The sequence below is a fragment of the Polypterus senegalus genome, chromosome 15 (genome assembly GCF_016835505.1).
Source record: "Polypterus senegalus isolate Bchr_013 chromosome 15, ASM1683550v1, whole genome shotgun sequence".
In the NCBI taxonomy this organism is placed as follows: Eukaryota; Metazoa; Chordata; class Cladistia; order Polypteriformes; family Polypteridae; genus Polypterus; species Polypterus senegalus.
In genome coordinates this window covers 9,607,379-9,632,116 of record NC_053168.1, presented here as the reverse complement: position 1 = coordinate 9,632,116, position 24,738 = coordinate 9,607,379, and the positions used below count along the sequence as shown (strand labels likewise).

The 24,738-nt window shown below is 37.5% G+C and overlaps 1 protein-coding gene across 3 annotated transcripts in view; it reads left to right on the top strand.

Moving 5' to 3' along the window:
- grb10b (growth factor receptor-bound protein 10b) overlaps positions 1 to 24,738 on the top strand; it is a 239,129-nt gene that overhangs the window by 79,069 nt on the left and 135,322 nt on the right. For all 3 annotated transcript variants that reach the window (XM_039737538.1, XM_039737540.1, XM_039737539.1), the window contains exon 2: positions 4,612 to 4,724. In XM_039737538.1, the coding sequence (XP_039593472.1) occupies positions 4,635 to 4,724 (90 nt within the window). In that variant the 5' untranslated portion in view covers positions 4,612 to 4,634. The remainder of the gene's footprint in view (positions 1 to 4,611; positions 4,725 to 24,738) is intronic.

Sequence of the window (24,738 nt, the reverse complement as noted above, 5' to 3'; positions counted from 1 at the left end):
ATTTCCGCAGGGTGGGACTGGACCGCATGTCTGCCTGGGGGGTTGCCAACCGGGATCCTGAGTTGTTTCGTCGTTTCATGCACCAGTACATGCTCCCCAACTTGACTTGACTTGTTAATTGGCAGCTGGTAAAGAAACCAAGAAACATTTTAAACAGAATGGGACTGTTATTTTAGGTTGAGAATCTTTACAAGTGAAATCAACCAAAATGAAGCAACAAAAATGTTGTTTGAACAATAGCAGCTTCAGCAGTACTAAGTGGCTTTGAATAAGGAAATTGGGAGACACACGTCTTATTAGCAGAATTATGGTAAAACTGGATGTTGGGAATGGGTGTAGATGCAGCAGGTGCCTTTGTGAGAAAAGCAGTGAAGGAAGCATGCTTATGGTTTACTTCCTTTTGGTCATTAGTAAAGTTCACTCTGGGCTGTTTTAATTGTTACTTAATTTTGTACTTTCACCATGTGCTGATGCACAGCAAAGTTGATGAAATGCTACATTTTCTATTGACATACTTGTGTAGTGTGGTCCATAGTGTGCGGGTAGTTTTAAGACCTGTTCCTCATGGATATTTTGTAGCATAGGTGCTGGGCAGCAGCCTGGCTGTTATAAAAAAAAAAATAATAATAAAATAAATACCTTTTGTATGTAACAGGCTGACATATCAAAGTAATTTTTATTCCCTTTGCTCTGATGACTGTCATCTTACAGTCTACTTGACCACTTTTGATCAACTGACTACACTTTGAGTACCACTAATAAGTTTCCAGCCTAGTTTTTGAACTAACTTTTCAGCAAACATCAGGGAGCCTGTTAGCTACTCAAGTTAAATCTTTCATAAACCATTATCTGAGAAATTAACCACCACTCACTATATGCAGACATGAACATCTTGTTTGATTTGTGCCACTTGTTTTTAATTTATCCACTGTCTTTGTCAAAATCGGCAGCAGCAATCATATTTCAGTTCTGATATTGTAGTTTTATTTTTTAAAATTAATCTTTATTTCGTTCTAGTTTTCAGTGGAGTCAAGTTTTTATTTTAATTTAGTTTTGTGTTTAAAAATAAAGTTTTTTTTTTTATTTAGTTCTGGCTTTTTTGCATAATAGTAGAATTTAGAATTTTAGTTTTTCTCTGTTGCAAGATCACAAATGCTGGCCTACACATATTTCAATGCAAGTCAACAAAATACACTCACAGGTCATAATTCCGTTAAATACAGCTTGACTATCAATAATCAAAAATATCAAGTGGCCTAATGAGTACAGTAATCCCTCCTCGATCGTGGGGGTTGCGTTCCAGAACCCCCCGCGATAGATGAAAATCCGTGAAGTAGAAACCATATGTTTGTATTGTTGTTTTTATATATTTTAAGCCCTTATAAACTCTCCCACACTGTTAACATTATTAGAGCCCCCTAGACATGAAATAACACCCTTTAGTCAAAAGTTTAAACTGTGCTCCATGACAAGACAGAGATGACAGTTCTTTCTCACAATTAAAAGAATGCAAACATATCTTCTCTTCAAAGGAGCGCTGTCAGGAGCAGAGAATTTCAGAGAGAGAGAGAGAGAGAGCGTAGAAAAGCAAACAATCAAAAAATCAATACGTGCTTTTAAGTATGCCGAAGCACCGCGCTAAAGCGGGATTTTTTTAGAGGAGCGTCTGTATCCTCTAGGCAAACAGCCCCTCTGCTCACACCCCCTCCGTCAGGCAGAGAGAGTGAGAGAGACAGAGAAAAGCAAACAATCAAGCACCGCGCGGGAAGCATATCATATATCATTGAGGAGTTTTAGTTAATACGTAATACATGCTCTGATTGGGAAGCTTCTAAGACATCCGCCAGTAGCGTCCCTTGTATGAAATCAACTGGGTAAACAAACTGAGGAATCATGTACCATGAATTAAAAGACCCATTGTACTCAGAAATCTGTGAACTAGCGAAAAATCTGTGATATATATTTAGATATGCTTATATGCTTACATTTAAAATCCGCGATGGAATGAAGCCGTGAAAGTCGAAGCGCGATATAGAGAGGGATCACTGTATAGTCAGCAAGATCAAATGTTTCAACCCAAGAAATCAGTCTGTGCAAGAACATTGCTGTTAAGCTTTAAACAAGCACGCGTTTTGAGAGATTTTTTCATGTTGCAACGATGTCCATTGCACAGATAGCCGCAGAGTGAAAATATTCGATTGACGAGCACCTGTAATCCAGGTGCACAGACGAGGTCCTCTGCATTATACGTTGATGATTTCTGCTGCCAGTACTGAAGCAGTGACTTGTGGTGAGGTTCATGGCTGGTGAGGCACTGACTCCTTCAGTGTCAGATTTACAAACATATGAACCCAAAAGGGTAGCTTATTCACTATTTGATTGGCAGCCTGCACATTGACTATTGGTTATGTTTCATATCTCATCAGCATTCTTTACACAGAGATACGCAAGGTACATATTTGGCTAAGAAAGAACGTTGCGTTTATAGATGCAAGAAAGAGCAGAGAGAGAGCATTTCCTCTGCACTCTCCATGTGTTCTAAATTTGCCATTGCAATTTCACAGTTCATACTCATTCAATACAAATGAAAATATTGAGTGGTGTAAAAACAAAACTGATTTCAATTTTGACCTTAATTGAAAAATTTTGTTGTTTTTAAAAGCTTTTAATTCTGATGCTTTAATCAATTTTAATACAGACTGCTCAACAAAAGGCTATTTTATTTAAGGTCAAAATTTAGGTTTTAAATACTGGATTTTTTTCTTAGTCTGATCCCATTTTTATAACAATGAAAACTGTTTATGGTCTTGCCTTTATTTGTAAATGAAGTCCATGCGCCTATCCTTCTCCATGAAAATCTTTGTCACTTTCTTGTTAAAGTCCTCCTTATTTTCCTTTAGTTTAAAAACTCTTAATCTTCCATTTTTGACAGTCGGAACAAAAAAATAAAAGTAAATGGACTGCTGCAGTGCACTTTACTTTCTGATATCGCTAACTTATTGGTGCCTTGAGCCTCTGCGTAGAACAGCAGCAACAAGCATATGTTGGGCTCAAAACCTTGTACCTTTTCACTGCGGTTTTATAAGTCCAATCCGCAAGACGAGATATATCACACACATTTATTAAAGATATTAGCCAGACTGTGGAAAGTCAGGGTGTATAATAAATGTGTGTGCAAACATTGTATTAGCAACATACAGAGAGACTGCAACAGGCACGCACCAGTTGCATGCATCAACCCTGTGTGTGAGGGACAGCGCAGTCTGAGGTGAGGGCTCGTCTTGCGTACCTCGCGTTTCTCCCCTGTATTTGACAGGAAAATGCCCAAATTCAGCGATTTTTGAGTATAAAAAATTTAAAAATTATTGGAATCATTGAGAAAACAAATTTATAGCACAGACCAGTGGACACATTTTTTTTATGTTGTCATTATTATTATTATTATTATTTTGTTACTTTTCATGATGACGGGTGAGACCGCATGTCCCTGTATGAAGTGTAGTCATGGTGCCAGCGAAGTGCTGGAGTTCCACTAAGCACTGATCCTGCTGGCCCTGCAGTGAACCTCCAAGACTCTTTTTTTTCTTCTTCTTGCACGCTACATTTGCTTTTATTATCATCTGCGCTGTAATTAAAGTATTTGTACACGTTACTTTCTCACTTTCTTCTCACAAACATCTGTGCAAAACTCGCTATTGTCAACCACAAGCTATTCCTACTTCAACCCGACGAGCTAAATGTGCTCAACAAACAAACGGTCCATTACAGAAAGCACAAGTGAGCACAAATTACAAGATCACTGCATAGTGAAAAGCGCAACTTAAATGAATGCTTAGGGCAGCCTACAAACAACCCCTCTGTACGACTGAACTGGATTGAACGAAAATGCTACTGCTGTTTTTTTCTCGTTTTTACTCAAATTTCGTTCTTGTTTTAGTTCGTTCACAAATCAATACATTTTATTTTTGTTTAGTTTTAGTTTCTCTGTTTGCCTTTATTTCATCTCTCATTCTTGTAAAGCAAAAATATTTTTAGTTCTAGTTCTCTTTTTCGTTATGAAAATATATATAGCAATGGCACTACTGTAAGGGAAAATGCATGAAGCCTTGGAATACATTCAATGCATTTTCCCCAGCATGCTTTTTTGTTTTGAGTCAATGTAGCTTTCACACTTCAATATTTAGTAAACTGGCATGTTTAATAGCTATGATCGTTGTTTTTGGTGGTGTCGTAGGTCTTTCATTTTTGCAGCAGTTTTTGCAGTAGCCAGTTGTACAACGAAGTAGTCAATTTAACAAATATTTATGTAGTCGGCACGTAAAGGTGAAGAGGGGGCAGCTGTAAAAATAATAATAGAGGTCATTTGAGTGTCAATGCAGAGCTTTTAGTGTGATAGTGACAGTAATACTTGTTAAATTATTAATAGATAGTGACAGTAATACTTGTTAAATTATTAATAATATACATAATTTCCTTCTTGTTTTAGGAAGGAAAATTCTTTAACTTTCTAGCATTTTTACCCTTCACCTCTAGTTTTTTTTAAATGCTTACTTTTGTTTATGCTATACTATTGGTTAATTTTGTGGCATCTAATTTTTGTTTTATATTTAGTTTTTAGGTATTTTTAGCATTGAATGTTGGATGTAACTACTTGGACAGATATAGAAAACCAAATGGCTTTAGCAGGCTGTCCAGACTACTTCCTGCATCATCCAAACTACCAGGTAGGTACAATACTGATTCTTATTTTTCTTCAAATTTTGCTAAAATTTGTATTTTCTTAAACAATGCCAAAAATACATTTATTATATTATTTTCTTGTCAATTTTATTATTTCCCTATCACTACTGCATTCCAGCATTTAATTGGGCCACTCTGTGATACAGAAATAGTATACTCCATATGGACTCTGAAATTCTCTTCATTCCATTTACTAAATCTGGTGTAATAGAAGCATATAAAAGCTACATACACCCATTGTTTATTTTGTGCCTTTTTGGGTCTTTCACTTGTGAAAATGTGTCTTGCAGAGTAAACTAAGACTAGTAAACGCCAATGTTTCTTGCTGTGTTACTGTTAATCCATTGGTCTTCGGTGTAAATCTCTCAAATGCTCTTATGCAATATCCAAAAGGCCATGGCCTGTGTTCTACTGCAGATGACTCAGAAGTTATGACCTTGCAGTCCTTTGCATGGAAAACCTGAGAGAATCCTTTGCCATTAGATTTTCTGTCACATGCTTAAGGACAAATTTAGAACAAAGATCCAGTTAACCTGCCTTTTTAAATTGTGGCACTGTTGCATTACAGTGGTTTTTAAATTTTGATTTTTTTATTGCCTTTGTTGACGGAAGGTCTTTTTTTTTCTCACTAATATATATTGCTTTTTTAATGCCTTCTTTTGTGCCTTGTGGCCTTAGGACACTTAGAAATGTTTATTATCCGGAAATGTTTGTTTTCCATATGTGTTGTTTATTTGAAGATGGATTATATTCTGAAGGCTTGTTTACCTTCTGATTATGTAGTTGTAACATCAATGCACTGTTGTTTTTGTTTGTTTGTTTGTCTACAAATCTGTTAAAACAGTTGGTATTAATTTAAACATTTGACACTGAATTCTGAAAATGCAACTGGTATGTACTAATGCAAAGATAATGAGTTTCTAACTATAATCCATTTAATGTATTTTATTTTTTTATTATACATGTCTGTTTCAAATGATGTCACAAAGTGTTTATAAAGTCACAGTCTTTTGGCAGCTCCAGTAGTTATTAAAATCCATATATGAAAACAGTTGCACAGCAAGTGAAAACCTAAATATACAATATAGGAAGCTTTCCAGAGCTGTCCTCCAACCCAGATGTGGCTCTAAAATACCCCAGACTATTAAAGCTCAACCTTTCTTACCATTAAAGAGGATAACAGAAAAGCAAGAAAGCGATGCACACAAAAATGAAGATTAAAGGCTTCATTTCCCATAGGACCTTTCTGTAAACCAGGTTCCCTTGTTAATCACATGTGGAGGCTGACCCATCTACCACAAAACACTCCATACGCATTAACAGAAATGCGTCCGAGACATGCAGTTATAACAATTCATACAAACTGCATATTTAAATCTACAAATGCTCAATTCCTGTAGGTCATTTGGTTTTTGAAGGAAAACTAATATATGTGAGTATAACCCCTAACATGATGAATGTAGTAAAAGCACATACAATATATCATACAGATGAATGGTATGTTGATGAATGTGATGCAGGGTTGCCCCATACGTTGATCATGATCGACCAGTAGATCAGAAAGGTAATGCAGGTAGATCGCGTTGCTATATATATATATATATATATATATATATATATATATATATAAATATATATATAAATATATATATATATATATATATATATATAAATATATATATACAAATAATTAATCCCTCGCTACTTCGCGGTTCACTTTTTGCGGATTAATGACTTCGCGGGTTTTTAAATATAGTAGTAGTATTTCCTAGTCTAAGAACAACAAAACAAGTTTGGTGACAAAGTGCGTTGTAACACGGGCTGTGATCGGTACATGGGAGCGAGAAGACAAATCGCAACTTCCTGGTTGCTAATCGGGCCCGTGATTGGTGCTTTGACTGATGCCCAGATCGCACAGCACCTCCCCTTGTCTCTCTGTCGTGGACATTTCGCTTCATGCTTTCTTGCCGAGCGGTTTGCTTTACACTGTACTGTGTGTGATACTTTTTGGGGTTTCTTTGTGTTGAACTTCGCTTCAATTTTCACCCCATGCAATGGCTCCCAAACGTGCTCCTTCTTCCAAGGCTGGTGCTGAGCCTAAATGCCAACGAAGAATGATGACGATCACTGAGAAGGTGAAACTTCTGGATATGTTGAAGGAAGGGAGAACGTTCACGGCTGTGGCTGCAGGCTGGCTAAGGATCTGCAAGAGCGGTCACAGGAATGGGACGACGATATGGTTCGATTGGTCCAATTTTGCAGCAAGATTGATGGCATCATGACCGCCTACAAGCTGCTCTTCGACCGGAAAAAGAAGCAGCGGCAGCAGCTGCCGATCACAAAGTTTTTGCAGCCTCGCAAAAAAGAGCCAGTTCCTACTAATACTATGGATACACCTTCGGAAACCGTGAAAGTGGTGCCATAGGAAATCGCACCGGCGTCTGAAGAAACGTAAAATACAGTCATCGGCTGCGCAGTTAAAGTCATCATCACCTTCATCGTCATCATTTTTACTGCACAGCATATTTATCACCATCATCACGTCATATATAGGTACGTGTACTTCGCTATACAGTAACTGTAAACTTATCTACCGATTTCATATTGCTTAACAGTTGTCCCTGTTATTAATAGAGTAAAGGGTGGGTTGTAAACGGTACAGGGAGGGTTTAAAAACATCCAAATAAACGTTAAATTATTAAATAAATATGGTGTCCCTACTTCACGGAAATTCAGTTATTGCGGCCGGCCTTGGAATCTGTCTCCCGTGATAAACGAGGGATTACTGTATCTGTATGTGTGCGTGTGTGTGTATGTATGTATGTATGTATATATATATATATATATATATATATATATATATATAATGCTAGCAAAATACCCGAGCTTTGCAGCGGCGAAGTACTGCCTTAAAATTTTATTAAGAAGAAAATTAAACCTTTTTAAACTGAGGGAAAATATACCAATAATTATTTGTTAAGGATCTCTTTGTATACCACATTGTGAGTTCGACCCTCCAGTTGTAATATGACCAGGCTGTGCGCTGAGCTTACTCTTGAGCATGTAACGTACAGTTGGCCATGTGAACAGTAATCTTGTTTCAAATCTCACAGCTTGGATTGCTGCTGTCATAATCGGTTTGAGTTTCATGGTTTGTTTCAATTATGACAGTATTTGTAGGACTTGTGTTGAAGAGACATTCGGCATCTGTTAAGCGTTGTAAGTATACAACCGGTTTCATTGATAACTTCACATCCAGCTTTTGAGAGTTTAAACATTCATAAACATCAAAGTGTCCACTACTGAAATCGTCACCTGTGAATCTAAGATGTTTAAGAGGCATTGGCGGTTGTCCAAAGGTGTAAAATATTTGGCCATTTCGGTACAATTGAAAGCGACAACCGAACAATTCAGTGGCAGCCATCAACTCACATGCAGATCCATAGGTGAAGGGCTTAAGCATTTCACTCTTCTAGTGCTCCTGTGTAGTATAATTATCTCCTGTAGCGTCATCAGTCCACACCTTGAACCTGTCGCAGTCATTCAATACATAAGACACAATGTTCCTCCGGATATCAAGAGTGAGCCTGATATGGCCGTGCAATATTTAACAAAGAGAATGGAAAAGGTAGGTGCCATCTACGGGCATGGAAACCACTTGGTAAGTGGCAGTTATTTGATCGATGGTGATCACCTCGATAGACATGTTAATGGGGTTACGGTTGGAATGATAAAGGAAATGGGTACCTGAACAATGTAAAGTAAGTCTAAAATACCTAAAGAATAACTATAATCATAGTAAACGAACAATAAAACAGTGGAGAAGCCGTGGGTTAAATAAAAAGGCTGTAGTTATCAGCAGGGAGACATGAATCCCGTGGTGAAGCAAAGAAGGGAATGTAGAGACTGTAGCGACGGACGGCCTTATATAGGCAGGCAGCCAACAATGTGGGAGGCGTTGGGATGGGGGACCCAATGCCGCCTCACACAGTGACCGAGCTGCAGGCTATGGACGTATATATGTACGTAAGTAGGATTCAGTTAGCGTCGGGAACCCGCATACCAAATTTCTTGAAGATGGGCCCATAAGTAACAAAGACCATTGAAAAGTTCAATATGGCGGCCGACAGTGGCATCATACCACCGAAATAAGTACCAAATTTCAGCCTTCTACCTACACGGGAAGTTGGAGAATTAGTGACGTTGGAAAGTTCAATATGGTGGCTGACAGTGGCGTCATACCACCAAAATAAGTACGTACATTGGTTTTGGTTAGCGTAGGGAAGCCGCCTGAGTTGACCCTGTAATGTACTCGATTTCTAATCCTATCCATCCTTGTTACACCCAATGCAAATCGTGACATCTTTAACTCTGTCACTGCCAGCTCTGTCTGCTGTTTTTTGGTCAGTGCCACCGTGTCTAATCCATATAACATAGCTGGTCTCACTATCATTCTGTAGTCCTTCCCTTTCACTCTAGCTTGGTGTTTCCCAACCTCGGTCCTGGGGGCACACTGTGGCTGCAGGTTTTTGTTCCAACAAGATTCCTAATCAGTGACAACACTTGATAAAACTGTGCTCATTTAATTAGCTGGTATTACTTTTCTTCTACATTCAGAAAAGCACAGCAGCATGATTTTAACATTTATAAGACATTTAGAAATATTCCTGCTTTTGCTAGAGAAAAGCCAAGCAAAATGACGCCTTTTATTGGCTAACTAAAAGGATTACAATATGCAAGCTTTTGTGGCAACTCAGGCCCTTTCTTCAGACAAGAAAATCTTAAATTTAAATGCTTAACTCTCTTTTGTTTATTTCATTATATTTTGCCCTTTCTCTGTGCAGTTTTTCCCTTTTGTTGTATCTTATTAATGACAAAAATGAGCAGAAAAGACACGCTAGCAAACTACACGGAATAATCAAAGGCTGCAAGTACTTTAGCAGCAGACCCACTAATTAGTAAATAATTAATTAATTAAGCAATTAGAGCACCTAGAAAAGTAGAATGAAAATCAAGATGAAAATATTGTTAAAAAAAAAGAAAGAAAATAAATAAATAAATATATATATATATATATATATATATATATATATATATATATATATACACACACACTAGACATTAAGCCCGTTACAATAACGGGCGCTAGAACAGTATTGCATAAACATTACGAACAGTCTATATTAAATGGCAAGGGACCTTGACCTCATTCTTTTTGTTATCTTAATTTTTTTGTTAAAAATATTTTTGCAAGAAGCCTAAAGTAAAATAATATTAAAAATAAAATAGAAACGTATATGACAATACAGTAAGTATAATTAATATTGCCTTAGTGTAAAACTTTATAACAATCTGTAATACACAATATCTGAAGAAGATATTTAGGAAAATGTTTTTATTTTTTTACCTCAGGAAGTTTTTCAATAAAATTTCATTATAGACAACTATTTTGTAAACACTCTTGTTCAGGACCATGTACGACGTTGACAACAACATCTGTATAACTTCTAACTGACAACAACATCTGTATAACTTCTAACTCTTGATACTGCACCATATAACTGACCGTGGCTGAATACTGGTTCTGGAAAGTAAATGGCAACTTCTTCTAAGGTTTGCCTTTGAGCTTTATTAATTGTTATGGCAAAGGCTAATGTAACTGGAAATTGTGGCCTTCTTATGGTAAAGGGTAAATTAGTAGAGGATAGAGCCAAATCAATACGGGTAATATTCTTGCGCTCGTTTTCTTTTTTATAATCGATCTATTTGCTTGTGTTTTTCTTTGTCTTTCAGCCTTTCTTTTGTCGATGTTTACTTGCTGAGCTGACCGTTCTTCCAGGAGATGTTGCTTATATACGATTTGAGTGTCTGTGTCTTTTGTCCTACTTGACGTGTCCTTTTTTTTGGGAGGCATGTTGTTAGTAGATAGTTAGTAAACATGTACGGGGCAGTATGTGTGGTGTCTCCCCAGCAATGGATTTTATGTGTGCGGCCGCGACTACCCAATCAGCACTCTCCTCAGCAATGCTGTCCTTTATTTGCTTATCATGCGCAGCCGCGGCTACACCATTCACTGTGTGCTCAGCTTCCAGTGTGTGTGTACCCACGATGCCACGAGCCTCGCGCATGCGCATTTCACCAAAAGACATACACACACGGACATCTGGATGCACACAGGGGTTTTATTAAAGAGGATATATATATCTTTTTTTTATAATTGTTGTAAACCTACCTAAATTAATAAATTCTCTGTGCTTTATGAGCTTATTTTAAAATATTACTGATTAGATCCTGCCATGTTTTGAAAAAAGTCTGTACGGATCCTCTAACTGAGTATTTGATTTTTCCAATTTCAAATAGTAAAACACATCGGTTTCCCACTGACTTAAAGAGGAGAGTTTGGGTTCTTCCAGTTTATGAGAATAAGTCTGCGTGCCAAAAGTGTAGTGAATGCAATCACAATTTGTTTGTCTTTCTCCACTTTAAACCCATCTGGAAGAACCCCAAACACAGCTGTTAATGGGTTAGGAGGGATTGTGAGTCCAAGGCTATCTGAAAGGTAATTAAAAATTTTGTCCAGAATAATGTTAATTTGGTGCAGGCCCAGAACATGTGACCTAGTGAGGCTGGGACTTGGTTGCAGTGTTCGCAGGTTGGATCATGCCCTGGAAACATTTTGGAGAGTTTTAGTCGAGACAGATGTGCTCGATATATAATTTTGAGTTGTATAATTGTATGCTTTGCGCATATGGAGCTCGAGTGAATTCTCTGCATTGCTACTTTCCACTCCTTTTCTGATATATTAATTGAGAGATCTTTTTCCCAGTGTCCTCTTGGATCTTTGAAAGGGAGGGATTGTAAAATGATTTTATATATTGTAGAGATGGAGTCTAAGTCCTTGAGATTGAGCAATATTTTTTCCACCATGGATGAGGATGCAAGATGAGGAAAATCTGGAAGGTTCTGTTTAACAAAGTTCCTGATTTGAAGATAGTGAAAGAAATGTGTAGCTGGAATGTTAAATTTGGAATGTAATTGTTCATAGGATGCAAAGACGTTGTCTATATAAAGATCTCTAAGCAAGTTAATTCCAAATTTTTCCAGATATTAAAACTGCATATGTTTGTGAAGGTTGAAAGAGGTGGTTCTCTTGCAGGGTGCCACAGATAGAAGCTTCTCCGTCTTAAAATGCTTTCTACATTGGTTCCAGATTCTAAGTGAGTGGAGCACAATTGGGTTATTAGTGTATTGCCGATAGCGTGTGTTTATTGGAGCACAGAGCAAGGAATACAAAGAAGTACTGCAGGATTTTACTTCTATTGCGGTCCAAGCCTGTGTATGTTCTTCTATTTGTGTCCAGGTTCTTATCGCCTGTATATTTGCTGCCCAGTAATAAAACTGGAAGTTAGGTAGAGCCATGCCGCCTTCTGCCTTTTGTCTTTGTAGGGTCGCTCTTTTGATGCGTGGATGTTTTGAATTCCAAATAAATGAGGTTATTGTTGAATCTAATTGCCTAAAGAATGATTTATTAATGTATATTGGAATGTTTTGAAATAAAAAAGGAGCTTAGGAAGAATATTCATCTTAACAGTGTTAATTCTTCCAGCTAGAGTGAGTTGAAGGGTTGACCATCTATGCAAGTCTTGTTTAATTTTTTCCATGCAGACGGCGAAATTTTGTTGATATAGAGATTTATGTTTACTTGTGATATTTACCCCGAGGTATTTAAACTGTTTTACAATGATAAAAGGTAGGGTGTCTAATCTAATATTATATGCTTGAGAATTCACTGGAAAGAGTACACTTTTATTCAGATTAATTCTGAGACCAGAGATCTTTTGAAATTCTGTGAGTGCTGTCAAGACTGCAGGCACAGAATTTTCTGGGTCCATATATACAGTACCATACCATCTGCATATCATGAGATTTTCTGTTCCAGTCCTTCTCTGATAATCCCCTTTATCTGATCAGTATTTCGACAATGTATTGCCAGTGGTTCAATGGCAATTGCAAACAGCAGCGGTGACAAGGGGCATCCTTGCCAGGTACCACATTCTAGTTTAAAGTAGTCTGAACAAATGTTGTTGATGCAAACTGAAGCTTCTGGGTTAGTATACAGTAATTTAATCCATGCACAAATGTTCGGGCCAAACCCAAACTTCTCCAATGTAGTAAAAAGGTATTTCTATTCAATCATGTTGAATGCTTTTTCTGCATCCAATGATATTATTATTTCTGGGGTGTTTGATTTAGTTGGTGAGTATATTACATTAAACAGGTGTCGAAGATTTGAAGATAAGTGTCAGCTTCTAATAAATCCAGTTTGGTCTTGTGATATTACTGAGGGGAGCACTTTCTCCATCCTTCTAGCTATGATTTTAGAGAGTATTTTAATATTTAATATTTTCTTTTTTTTTTTTTTTTTTTTGTTTTTACCAAACTTAGTTTTTTCTAATTTCTGTTATGTTCCCAAAACACAGATCTTGGGAAATAATGCATCCCTTAATTAGTCCAGGAATCCAATTAATAACAGTAGCTGGTTGGAACAAAAACCTGCAGCCACAGTGTGCCTCCAAGACCGAGGTTGCTTTCTGGTCAGTGCCACCGTCTCCAACCGTCAAGCCAAGCACCCTTCTTGCTGTCACCCTTGCTAGTTCTGCTGTAGTTGCCCAGCTATTTGGTAACTCTTCACTGCCACCCAGTGCGAGGCTTACCTCTACCCAGAACTCAACCTTGCAGTCTTCCTTTTTCAGCCTCCACCATTTGATCCTTGGCTTTGCCCTCACTCTCTTCCTCTTCTTGATCTCCAGTGTCATCCCACCGACCACCATCCTATGCTGCTTAACTACGCTTTCTCCTACCACCATTATGCAGTCTACAATCACCTTTTTATTGACCTTCTTGCATATGGTATAATCTACCTGTTTGTGTCTTCCTCCACTCTACGTCACTCTATGTTCATCCTTCTTCTTAAAATTTGTATTCACCACAGCCATGTCTGTCCTTTTTGTAAAATTCACTACCACCTCACCTTCTGCATTTGACCTTCTGTGTTCCTCTTCTTGACACCATACCTACCCATCACCTCCTCATCTCTGTTCCCTTCACCAACATGTCCATTGAAATCTGGTCCAACTCCCCCCTACATTCTCCACCACTTCATCCATCTCACTCCAGAAATTTTCTTTGTCATCCATTGCACTCCCAACATGGGGGAGCCTGTGCACTAAAAACATTCATAATCACACCTTCAGTTTCCAGCTTCATAATCATCACTTTTTCTGACACTCTTTTCACCTCCAAAACACCCTTGACATACTTTTCCTTCAGGATAACCCCTGCCGCATTTCTCCTCCCATCCACACCGTGATAGAACAATTTGAACCCACCTCCGATCCACCTGGCCTTACTTACCTTCCATTTAGTCTCTTGCACACACAATATATTAACCATCCTTCTGTCGATCATATCAGCTAGCTCTTTCCCCTTACCAGTCATACTGCCAACATTCAAAGTTTTTACCCTCACTTCCACTCTCTTCATCTTCCTCCTCTCCTCCTGCATCTAGATACGCATTTCCCCTCTTCTTCTTGGATTAGAAATTGTAGAGGAAGAAGTACTGCTGAGATTAAATAGGCTGAAATCAAACAAATCACCAGGACCAGATAATATTTACCCTCAAGCTCTTAAGGTGGCTTGTGAGTACATATACTGTATAAACCATTCACACATATTTTTAGGAAATCAGTGCGCACTGGAGACATTCCGAAGGACTGGAAAATAACAAATGTTATCCCATTGTATAAAAAGGGTGATATGAAAGATCCAAACAACTTTAAGCCAGTAAGTTTAACATGCATCACAGGAAAATATATTGAAGGAATTGTTAAGGGTAAGATTGAGCAACACTTGGCAAGAACAGGAGTTAAGAACAGCCAGCATGGGCTCAGAAGAGGGAGGTCATGTTTTACTAACATGCTGGAATTCTATGAGGCGGCAACAAAGTATATGATCAAAGTGGAACCGATGATATTGTTTATCTTGACCTTCAGAAAGCATTTGATAAGGTGCTACATGAGAGGCTGGGCATCAAACTAAAAGAGGTGGGAGTTTAAAGTGATGTTTTTAGATGGGTGCAGAATTGGCTCAGACAAAGGAGGCAGAGGGTGATGGTGCGAGGAACCTCATCAGAATTGGCCGATGTTAAGAGTGGTGAGCAGCAGGGGGCAGTGCTAGGGCCGCTGCTGTTTTTAATATATATTAATGATTTATATAGGAATATAAGTAACAAGCTGGTTAAGTTTGCAGCTGATACCAAGGTAGGTGGATTAGCAGATAATTTGGAATCCATCATATCATAGAAGGACTTTGATCGCATACAGGCTTGGGCAGATTTGTGGCAGATGAAATTTAATGTCAGTAAATGTAAAGTATTCCATATAGGAAGTGAAAAAGGTTTTAATACACAATGGGCGGTCGGGAAATCGAGAGACCACCTTATGAGAAGGATTTAGGTGTCGTAGTGGACTCGAAGCTATCGACTTCCAGACAGTGTTCAGAAGCCATGAAGAAGGAAAACAGAATGTTAGGTTATATAGCGCCTTGATGTGTGGAGTAGAAGTCACAGAAGGTTCTGCTCAACCTTTATAATGCACTGGTGAGGCTTCATCTGGAGTCCTGTGTGCAGTTTTGGTCTCAAGGATACAAAAAGGACATAACAGCACTAGAGACAGTCCAGAGAAGAGCGACTAGGCTGATTCCCGGGGCTACAGGGGATGAGATATGAGGAAAAATTAAAAGAGCTGAGCCTTTACAGTTTAAGCAAAAGAAAATTAAGAGGTGACATGATTGAATTATTCAAAATTATGAAGTGAATTAGTACAGTGGATTCAGACTGTTATTTTAAAATGAGTTAATCAAGAAAATGTGGACACAGTTGGAAACTTGTTAAGGGTAAATTTCACACAAACATTAGGAAGTTTTTCATTACACAAAGAATGCTAGACACTTCGAATAAGCGACCAAGTAGTGTGGTAGACAGTAAAACTTTATGGACTTTCAAAACTCGACTTGATGTTTTTTTTGGAAGAAATAAGTGGATAGGTCTGGCAAGCTTTGTTGGTCTGAATGGCCTGTTCTCGTCTAGATTGTTCTGATGTTCTAATGTTCTCCTTCTTCGGCCAGCATTAGTTTAATTTCCACCAGCACCCTGTAGGCTGACAGTACTGGTGGTGGTCATTGTTAACCTGGGCCTCGACCGATCTGGTATGGTAACCAGTATTGTCCACCTATTCTGGCAAAATTATACACCAAGTGTCCTTTCTGATGTAACCTTCCCTATTTATCCGGGCTTGGGACCGGCTTGAAGAAACTCCCTGGTTTGTGCATCCCCTGTGGCTAGGTTATGAACATAATTTCTCATGGTGATTTAATGTATACTGTCATTGAAAAACTAATTTTCACATGAAATATGCAGAACCACTCCTCTAACCTGTAGGCAGCAAAATGCCACTAAGGATCCATAAACAATGTGTGTGCGAGTAATGATTTTCTTATGGATCAGCAGTTTCAGCTGTGGTATTAAAGATAGTTGGAAAGTCAACCTTTATTCTCAGATCTCACAAGGTAACCCTAGAAAGAAATGAAGAGTATGGAAAATCTAGAGGTTAATGTTTCGAGTGGCTTAGGTAAATAAAATCAGTGTGTTTATATGCACACATAATTGGATAATTGGTGAGTAACCAGGTTAAGGCAGAAACCAGGTTTCTTAATAATTTGTATTTACATGCACAAGTAATCTTCTTGAGTTCTTCTTTGGCAAAACACTCTGCTATTAAACTGCACAATAAAAAGAGTAAAATGTCATCATCGGTCACTGTGAATTCGAAAATAAGCATGACATCTGTGATAATTTTCTTGTGTTCTATAAATATGTTTAGTCAAATTGATGTTTTATTTATACTCTTCTGTTACCAGATTGCATGTAGCAAGCTTTGTTTTTACTTGGCTATGTGATTGAGCCCTGCAAAGGACCTGATATGTGTGCTTCATGCTTTAAACTCCATGCTGCTGGAATAATAATAATGCAGGTATTTTACTTCAACAAGGTAACAAATTACTTAATGCAATACCTATTTTAAAAGTAATCAAACTACATAAGTTACTTTTAATGAGTTTCCTTTCTGCTCTCGAGATTGTGTTGCTGAGCTTTGCACTGTACATTCAGCTCATTGACCTATTGTAAATTTAGCAAATTCCAAAATATTGAGACAGGTTATTTCAGTGAGCAGAAGGATTAATATTGCCTAAACACTGAAAATGTATTTTTGGATGCTTCTACCTGTAGCTGCTGAAAGAATGTGTGAAGCAAACTGGTTTAAACCATCAATTCTGACTTCTCAATTTCTGGTACTACCAATTCTGACTCCCAACAACTCTATTTGTAATTAGACTAATATAATAACTGTTTTGATCAAAAGCACACAACAAAGAAGATACAAGGCATTTCATCACTGTCAGCATGAATTATAAGGCTACTTTTTACCACTCTAACCTTTTTAAGTTCATGTTTAAAGACTGTAGCAAATTTGTTTAGTAAATACATAAAACTTGTAAAATTTTAAAAAGAAGCTATATTTTATCACAAGACTAGGAGAAAAATATTTTAATTCAGTCAGTATATATGAAATTAGAAATTTTAAAACTTTATATTACAATTTACATTTAGTCGGAGTCTGTATATTTTTCCCTGACTCAGACTCCAGTAACCCAATAACTGCTTCCAACTCTTACTCCACAGCCCTTGGAGCAAACACTTGCGGAGAGTAGAAAATCCTTAACATTAATCCAGTTATGAGTTTACATGGCCATATAATTGGATTATTCGTGGAGAAATCTAATTCTGTTAACCAGGTTTCTCAGAGGCCAATAATCACTGTTCTCTAATCGGAATAAGGGTTTACATGGCATTTTAGAAATTCAGTTTCTGTGAATCATCGTGTTATTGAAGTGCATGTAAATGAGGTAATGATAATTAAGAAGGTTAAGATATACACATTTGTCAGTTTCAGGACTGAAATGTCTGCAGGATTGCTTCAGAAATCAAGGTTTTAATGCATGTGAAGATGGCTGCTAAATGCTAGTGCTTGTTTGGTCTAGAGCTAACAAGTAAATACTTGCTGTTGTTGAATTAGTGTGATGCTTTTGATGATTTAGTGTGGCAGGACTGGGTGTTTGTTCAAATGTGTCTTTGGAAGGACTGATACACCTCACTGTAACCATTTCCAGACGAAAGTTGGTTGGGTAGTATATAAATATATACAGTTCAGAACAGGTCATCCACCAGAATTTAAGTATGCTTGGGCCCGGCCAGTACTTGAAAGGGAGACCATCCAGGAAAATCTTGGGTTGCTGCTGGAAGGAGTGTTGATGAGGCCAGCAGGGAGTGCTTACACAATAGTCTGAATGGGGATCCCAGTACTCCAGTTCATTGTAGTGATGGGGACACTGTGCTGAAAAACTGGCGCCGTCCTTTGGACGAAATGCAACAATGGATGTCCTGACTCTTTGTAGTCATTAATAATTCCTTCATAAGGAATAGGATGTATCTCGATGTCCAAGCTAAATTGTCCACTATGGCTTGTGCATTCTGGCCCCTTAATCATCTCCCATATTAATGTAAAGAATTATTAGAATTAAATAGAATTATTATTATTAAATACATTGATATTTTGTTGTGATCTTGTCATTTTTTTCCTCATTTATTTTGTACACTACTTGCATTTTGCCTGTATTTTTTATTCATATGGTTTAGTGTTAATCTTCAGAATGCCTGTGTACATTGGAATTACTTAAATCTCTTTTAATGACAGTAATGTATACTATTAAATTAGGATTCAATTTTCCATAAACATCAAAGTCCTCTTATTTCTTTTCCTAATCTTATTAAATTTTTACAGTTAAATGGTTTCTGTAATTAATTTATCCAATACATATAAAACTTAAAACATTTAATTAGGTTCTATCATGAGACATTTCCTTGTTATTTAAAGCACCAACAAGGGGTGAAGCCTATCTGGATTTAGTATTCTGTAATAATCAGGATAGAATTGAGGGTGTAGAGGTGATTGAACCACTAGGGTCAAGTGACCATAATGTAATACAATTCTCAGTATTTTGTAAGAGTACAGATGCAAAGACTAAAATTGTTAAGTTGAACTTTAGTAGGGCTAATTTTGAGCAGATGCGACAAAGTCTAAGTAGGATAGACTGGGATAAGCTTTTAAATGTGGAGACAGTCGAGGAGCAGTGGAACAGGTTTAAAAATGTTTTACATGTAATGCAGGACAGATACATACCTAAATTTGGAAGTAATAGGAAACTAAAAAAATCTCCACGATGGATTAATAAAGATTTAAAAAGAAGTTGCAAAGGAAAAAACTGCTGTATAAGGCATATAAGACTAATGACTGCAAAGAGAACCGTAGCGTATGAGAAAATGAGGGCAACCATTAAGAAGGATATCAGAGAGGCTAAAAGACAGTTGGAGAGGAATATAGCAGATAAGGCGAAAGAAGACCCCAAGAGATTCTTTCAGTATTTTAGTAGTAAAAGAACAGTTAAGGAGGAGGTCAAGTTCATCAGGAATAGTAAAGGGAATTAAAAGATACAGACAATGAAATAGCAGATGCCCTAAACTTACATTTTTCTGAGGTGTTTACAAGTGAGCAAGTGGATAACCTGCCAGAGGTAAACACAACTACTAAGGAGGTACTGAGGGATTTGGAAATTGTAGAGGGAGAAGTGCTGCTCAGATTAAATAAGATGAAATCAAACAAATCACCAGGCCCAGATAATATTTATCCTCGTGTTCTTAAGGAGGCTAGTGAGTACATATATAAACCCTTGACACATATTTTTAGGAAGTCACTGTGCACTGGAGAGATTCCAAAGGACTGGAAAATGGCAAATATCATCCCATTATATAAAAAGGGTGACAGGGCAGATCCAAGCAACTATAGGCCAGTAAGCTTAACAAGCATCACAGGAAAATTAATGGAAGGAATTATTAAGGATAAGATTGAGCAACACATGACAAGGACAGGAGTTATTCTGAACAGTCAGCATGGGTTCAGAAGGGGGAGGTCGTGTTTTACTAACATGTTGGAATTCTATGAGGAGGCAACAAAAGGATACGATCAAAGTGGAGCTTATGATATTATTTATCTGGACTTTCAGAAAGCATTTGATAAGGTGCCACATGAGAGGTTGGGCATCAAGTTAAAAGAAGTGGGAATTCAGGGTGATGTTTTTAGATGGGTGCAGAATTGGCTCAGACACAGGAAGCAGAGGGTGATGGTGCGAGGAACCTCATCAGAACTGGCGATGTTAAGAGTGGTGTTCCACAGGGGTCAGTGCTAGGGCGCTGCTATTTTTAATATATATAAATGATTTAGATAGGAATATAAGTAACAAGCTGGTTAAGTTTGCAGATGATACCAAGATAGGTGGATTAGCAGATAATTTGGAATCCGTTATATCATTACAGAAGGACTTGGATAGCATACAGGCTTGGGCAGATTTGTGGCAGATGAAATTTAATGTCAGTAAATGTAAAGTATTACACATAGGAAGTAAAAATATTAGGTTTGAATACACAATGGGCGGTCGAAAAATCGAGAGTACACCTTATGAGAAGGATTTAGGAGTCATAGTGGACTCCAAGCTATCAACTTCAAACAGTGTTCAGAAGCCATTAAGAAGGCTAACAGAATGTTAGGTTATATAGCACGATCTGTGGAGTACAAGTCCAAGGAGGTTATGCTCAACCTTTATAATGCACTGGTGAGGCCTCATCTTGAGTACTGTGTGCAGTTTTGGTCTCCAGGCTACAAAAAGGACATAGCAGCACTAGAAAAGGTCCAGAGAAGAGCGACTAGGCTGATTCCAGGTCTACAGGGGTTGAATTATGAGGAAAGATTAAAAGAGCTGAGCCTTTACAGTTTAAGCAAAAGAAGATTAAGAGGTGACATGATTGAAGTGTTTAAAATTATGAAGGGAATTAGTACAGTGGATCGAGACTTGTATTTTAAAATGAGCTCATCAAGAACACGGGGACACAGTTGGAAACTTGTTAAGGGTAAATTTCGCACAAACATTAGGAAGTTTTTCTTTACACAAAGAACGATAGACACTTGGAATAAGTTACCAAGTAGTGTGGTAGACAGTAAGACGTTAGGGACTTTCAAAACTCGACTTGATGTTTTCTTGGAGGAAGCAAGTGGATAGGACTGGCGAGCTTTGTTGGGCTGAATGGCCTGTTCTCGTCTAGATTGTTCTAATTCTAATTCTAAATCTGGTAAGTTATTTCTAAGCTAAAGTACAGTTTTTTTAATGTGCTAGAATAAAAATAAATCCATATCATTAGTTTGACTTTTTAATCTCAAATTTTATTTGCTAAGAAAATAGCCAAAGAAATTAAGTGGATAGCATAATTTTTAAAATAAAGTAAATTTAAGTAAAACACCCTGCTGCTGATTTAACTTTTTGTTGAATGCACGTCTTCTTTGACAAATACATTTAATGGCCACCTTATTAGGTACACTTGTATGTTAACATAGATGGTCTGATGCTTATATATAGCTTGCAGACATAGGAGTGCTTAGTTGTTGTTTGACCCAACATTACAATAGAATGCTTTCTGATGTGTGATCTAAGATCATCTGTGGTATGATAGTTGGTGCCAGATGTGGTGGTTCCATCTGCCATTGTACTCTCTCTAGTGTATAGGATTGTAGTGTTTATTGGTCATTAACTATAAATAATAATGAATGAACTAAGGCAGCAGTTCTGTGAGCAATGAGAGAGGTTGGAATAGAATGGTCAAACTCATTCAAGCCAACAGGCTACAGATACATTAATAAAATAACCCTTTACAACAAGTGGTTTGCAGTGCATATCTAAATTCACATTTTACTGAATCTTTAGGTGAATGGACTGCAGAAGCACATAACCGCACTGGGTTCAACACCTATCAATGAAGAACAGGAAGATTATATATATATATATATATATATATATATATATATATATATATATATATATATATATATATACATATACACACAGTGGTACCTTGGTATACGTCCTTAATCCGTTCCAGATCCTTGGACTTATACCAAACAGGACTTATACCAAACAAATTTTTCCCATAAGAAATAATGGGAAAATGATTAATTCGTTCCCATGAAAAAGACATCCTATTTTTATTGGCATATTATACATTGATAGGGTTTTATAAAATAATTTAAACACTGCTTAATACTAAAATACATAAATACAAAAGCAATTAGATAAAATAAATTAAAATGACTAGTCCGATAACAATGAGTTAAATTATACTGCATAACAAAGGAGAGCGTTACAGCTCTTCCAAAGGAGCCTCTTCAGGCAATTGTGAAGCACTGCCGTTGTTCTTCTTCTGGCAGTCTTCAATCCAAATCCCTAAAGCAGATTCTATCCAGACTACTGCCTTATTACATCCACTTACAACTCGTTTTGCACCCTGGTTAAAAGGACACTGCGGCTGTAGATCTTATATTCCTTTCCTGCTTTTTAAATAAAAAGAATCGTAGCCTTCAACAAATCCAAAACGTTTACCTTTTCGGCAATCATTAACTTCTTCTGTTTGTACTTGGGCATGGCTCCTGAAGCAGTAGCAGATCATTTTTGGGCCATAATGAAGGGCTTGACTATGCACAAAGATAAACACAAAAGAGCACAAAAGTTAACTCTTTACACAGCAAAACACGTTGATGCTGAATGAGCGAGACGAGACTTCCTGGTTAATACTGCATTCAGCAGGCAGGAACTTAACTGCGTGCTCTGATTGGTTAGCTTCTCAGTCAGGAGAACTTAACTGCGTGCTCTGATTGGTTAGCTTCTCAGTCATCTGCCAATAGCGTTACTTGTATGAAATCAACTGGGCAAACCAACTGAGGAAGCATGTACAGGAAGTAAAAAGACACATTGTCCACAGAACCCGCGAAGCAGCGAAAAATCTGCATTATATATTTAGTTATACTTTCATATAAAATCCACTATAGAGTTAAGCTACGAAAGTCAAAGCGCGATATAGCGAGGGATTACTGTACAGGTTAAAACTTGGCCCTTTTTCTTTGAAGGCGCGCGCGCCCGGTATACCACACGTGTTGTTCTAGCACACGAGAACATATATATATATATATGTATATATATATATATATATATATATATATATATATACACTAATAAAAGGCACTAAAACTCTAACTTCCCGTGTAGGTAGAAGGCTGAGATTTGGCAGGCTCATTCCTTACAGGTTACTTACAAAAGTTAAGCAGGTTTCATTTCAAAATTCTACACGTAACGGTTGACAACGTTCGCCATGTTGAACTTTCTTATTTATGGTCCCATCTTCATGAAATTTGGTAGGTGGCTTCCCTGCACTAACCGAAACCAATGTACGTACTGATTTCAGTGGTATGATGCCACTGTCGGCTGCCATATTGAACTTTTCAACAGTCTTTGTTACTTATGGGCCCATCTTCAAGAAATTTCGTACGCGGGTTCCCAATCGAATCCTACTTACGTACATATATAGGTCCATAGCCTGCAGCTCGGTCACCGTGTGAGGCGACGTTGGGTCCCCCATCCCAACGCCTCCCACATTGTTGGCTGCCTTCCTATATAAGGACGTCCGTCGCTCCAGTCTCTACATTCCCTTCCTTGCTTCGCCACAGGATTTACGTCTCCCTGCTGATAACTACAGCCTTTTTATTTAATCCACGGCTTATATCACATATTCATACAAAAAAATGTAGCTCAAAGTGCTTTACAAAATGAATAGAAAAATAGAAGACACAATAAAAAATAAACATAAGTCAACATTAATTAACATAGAATAAGTAATTATTACAATTATAGTTATTGTGTAGGTATTTTAGACTTACTTTACATTGTTCAGGTACCCATTTCCTTTATCATTCCAACCGTACCCACATTAACATGTCTATTGAGGTGATCACCATCGATCAAACAACTGTCAATTAACGAGTAGTTTCCATGCCCGGAGATGGCACCTACCTTTTCCATTCTCTTTGGTACATATTGCACGGTCATATCAGGCTCACTCTTGATATCCGGAGGAACATTGTGTCTTATGTATTGAATGACTGGGATAGGTTCAAGGTGTGGAGTGATGACGGTACAGGAGATAATTATACTACACAGGAGCACTAGAAGAGTGAAATGCTTAAGCCCTTCACCTATGGTTCTGCATGTGAGTTGATGGCTGCCGCTGAATTGTTCGGTTGTCGCTTTCAAGTGTACCGAAATGGCCAAATATTCTACACCTTTTGACAACCGCTAATGCCTCTTAAACATCTTAGATTCACAGGTGACGATTTCAGCAGTGGACACTTTGATGTTTATGAATGTTTAAACTCTCAAAAGCTGGATGTGAAGTTATTGAAGAAACTGGTTGTGTGCTTACAACGCTTGACAGATGCCGAATGTCACTTCAACATTTTCTGGTGTCTTACATTACTGTTGCAAGATTAGAGTATCACTGTTTACAATAATTAGTATTATAGTAGTAATATTTAAATTTTGAGTTTGTTAATTTTAATTTATTATTTTTTTAAATATGGGACAAGTGTTAAGATGTATAGTTCATGTTGATCACATCATTCTTTAGGAAACCCAAAATAAACTTCCAACTTTACAAAAGCACAGTCCATACTTGATATAGGAACTATCCCAAGGTTTTTGAGGGCACTTTGTGTTTCTGTTTCGTAGTTGCCTTCGTTAACATTTGCTTATCTCTCTTTTTGACTCGGTTTGGCAACGAGGAGGTACTGGGAGAAATCCAAGAGCAACGTCATATCTAGCTTCAAAACTGCAAACAACTGCATAAAAGCATGAAATTAAAATAAATGAATATGTAAAGTCAGGAATTTG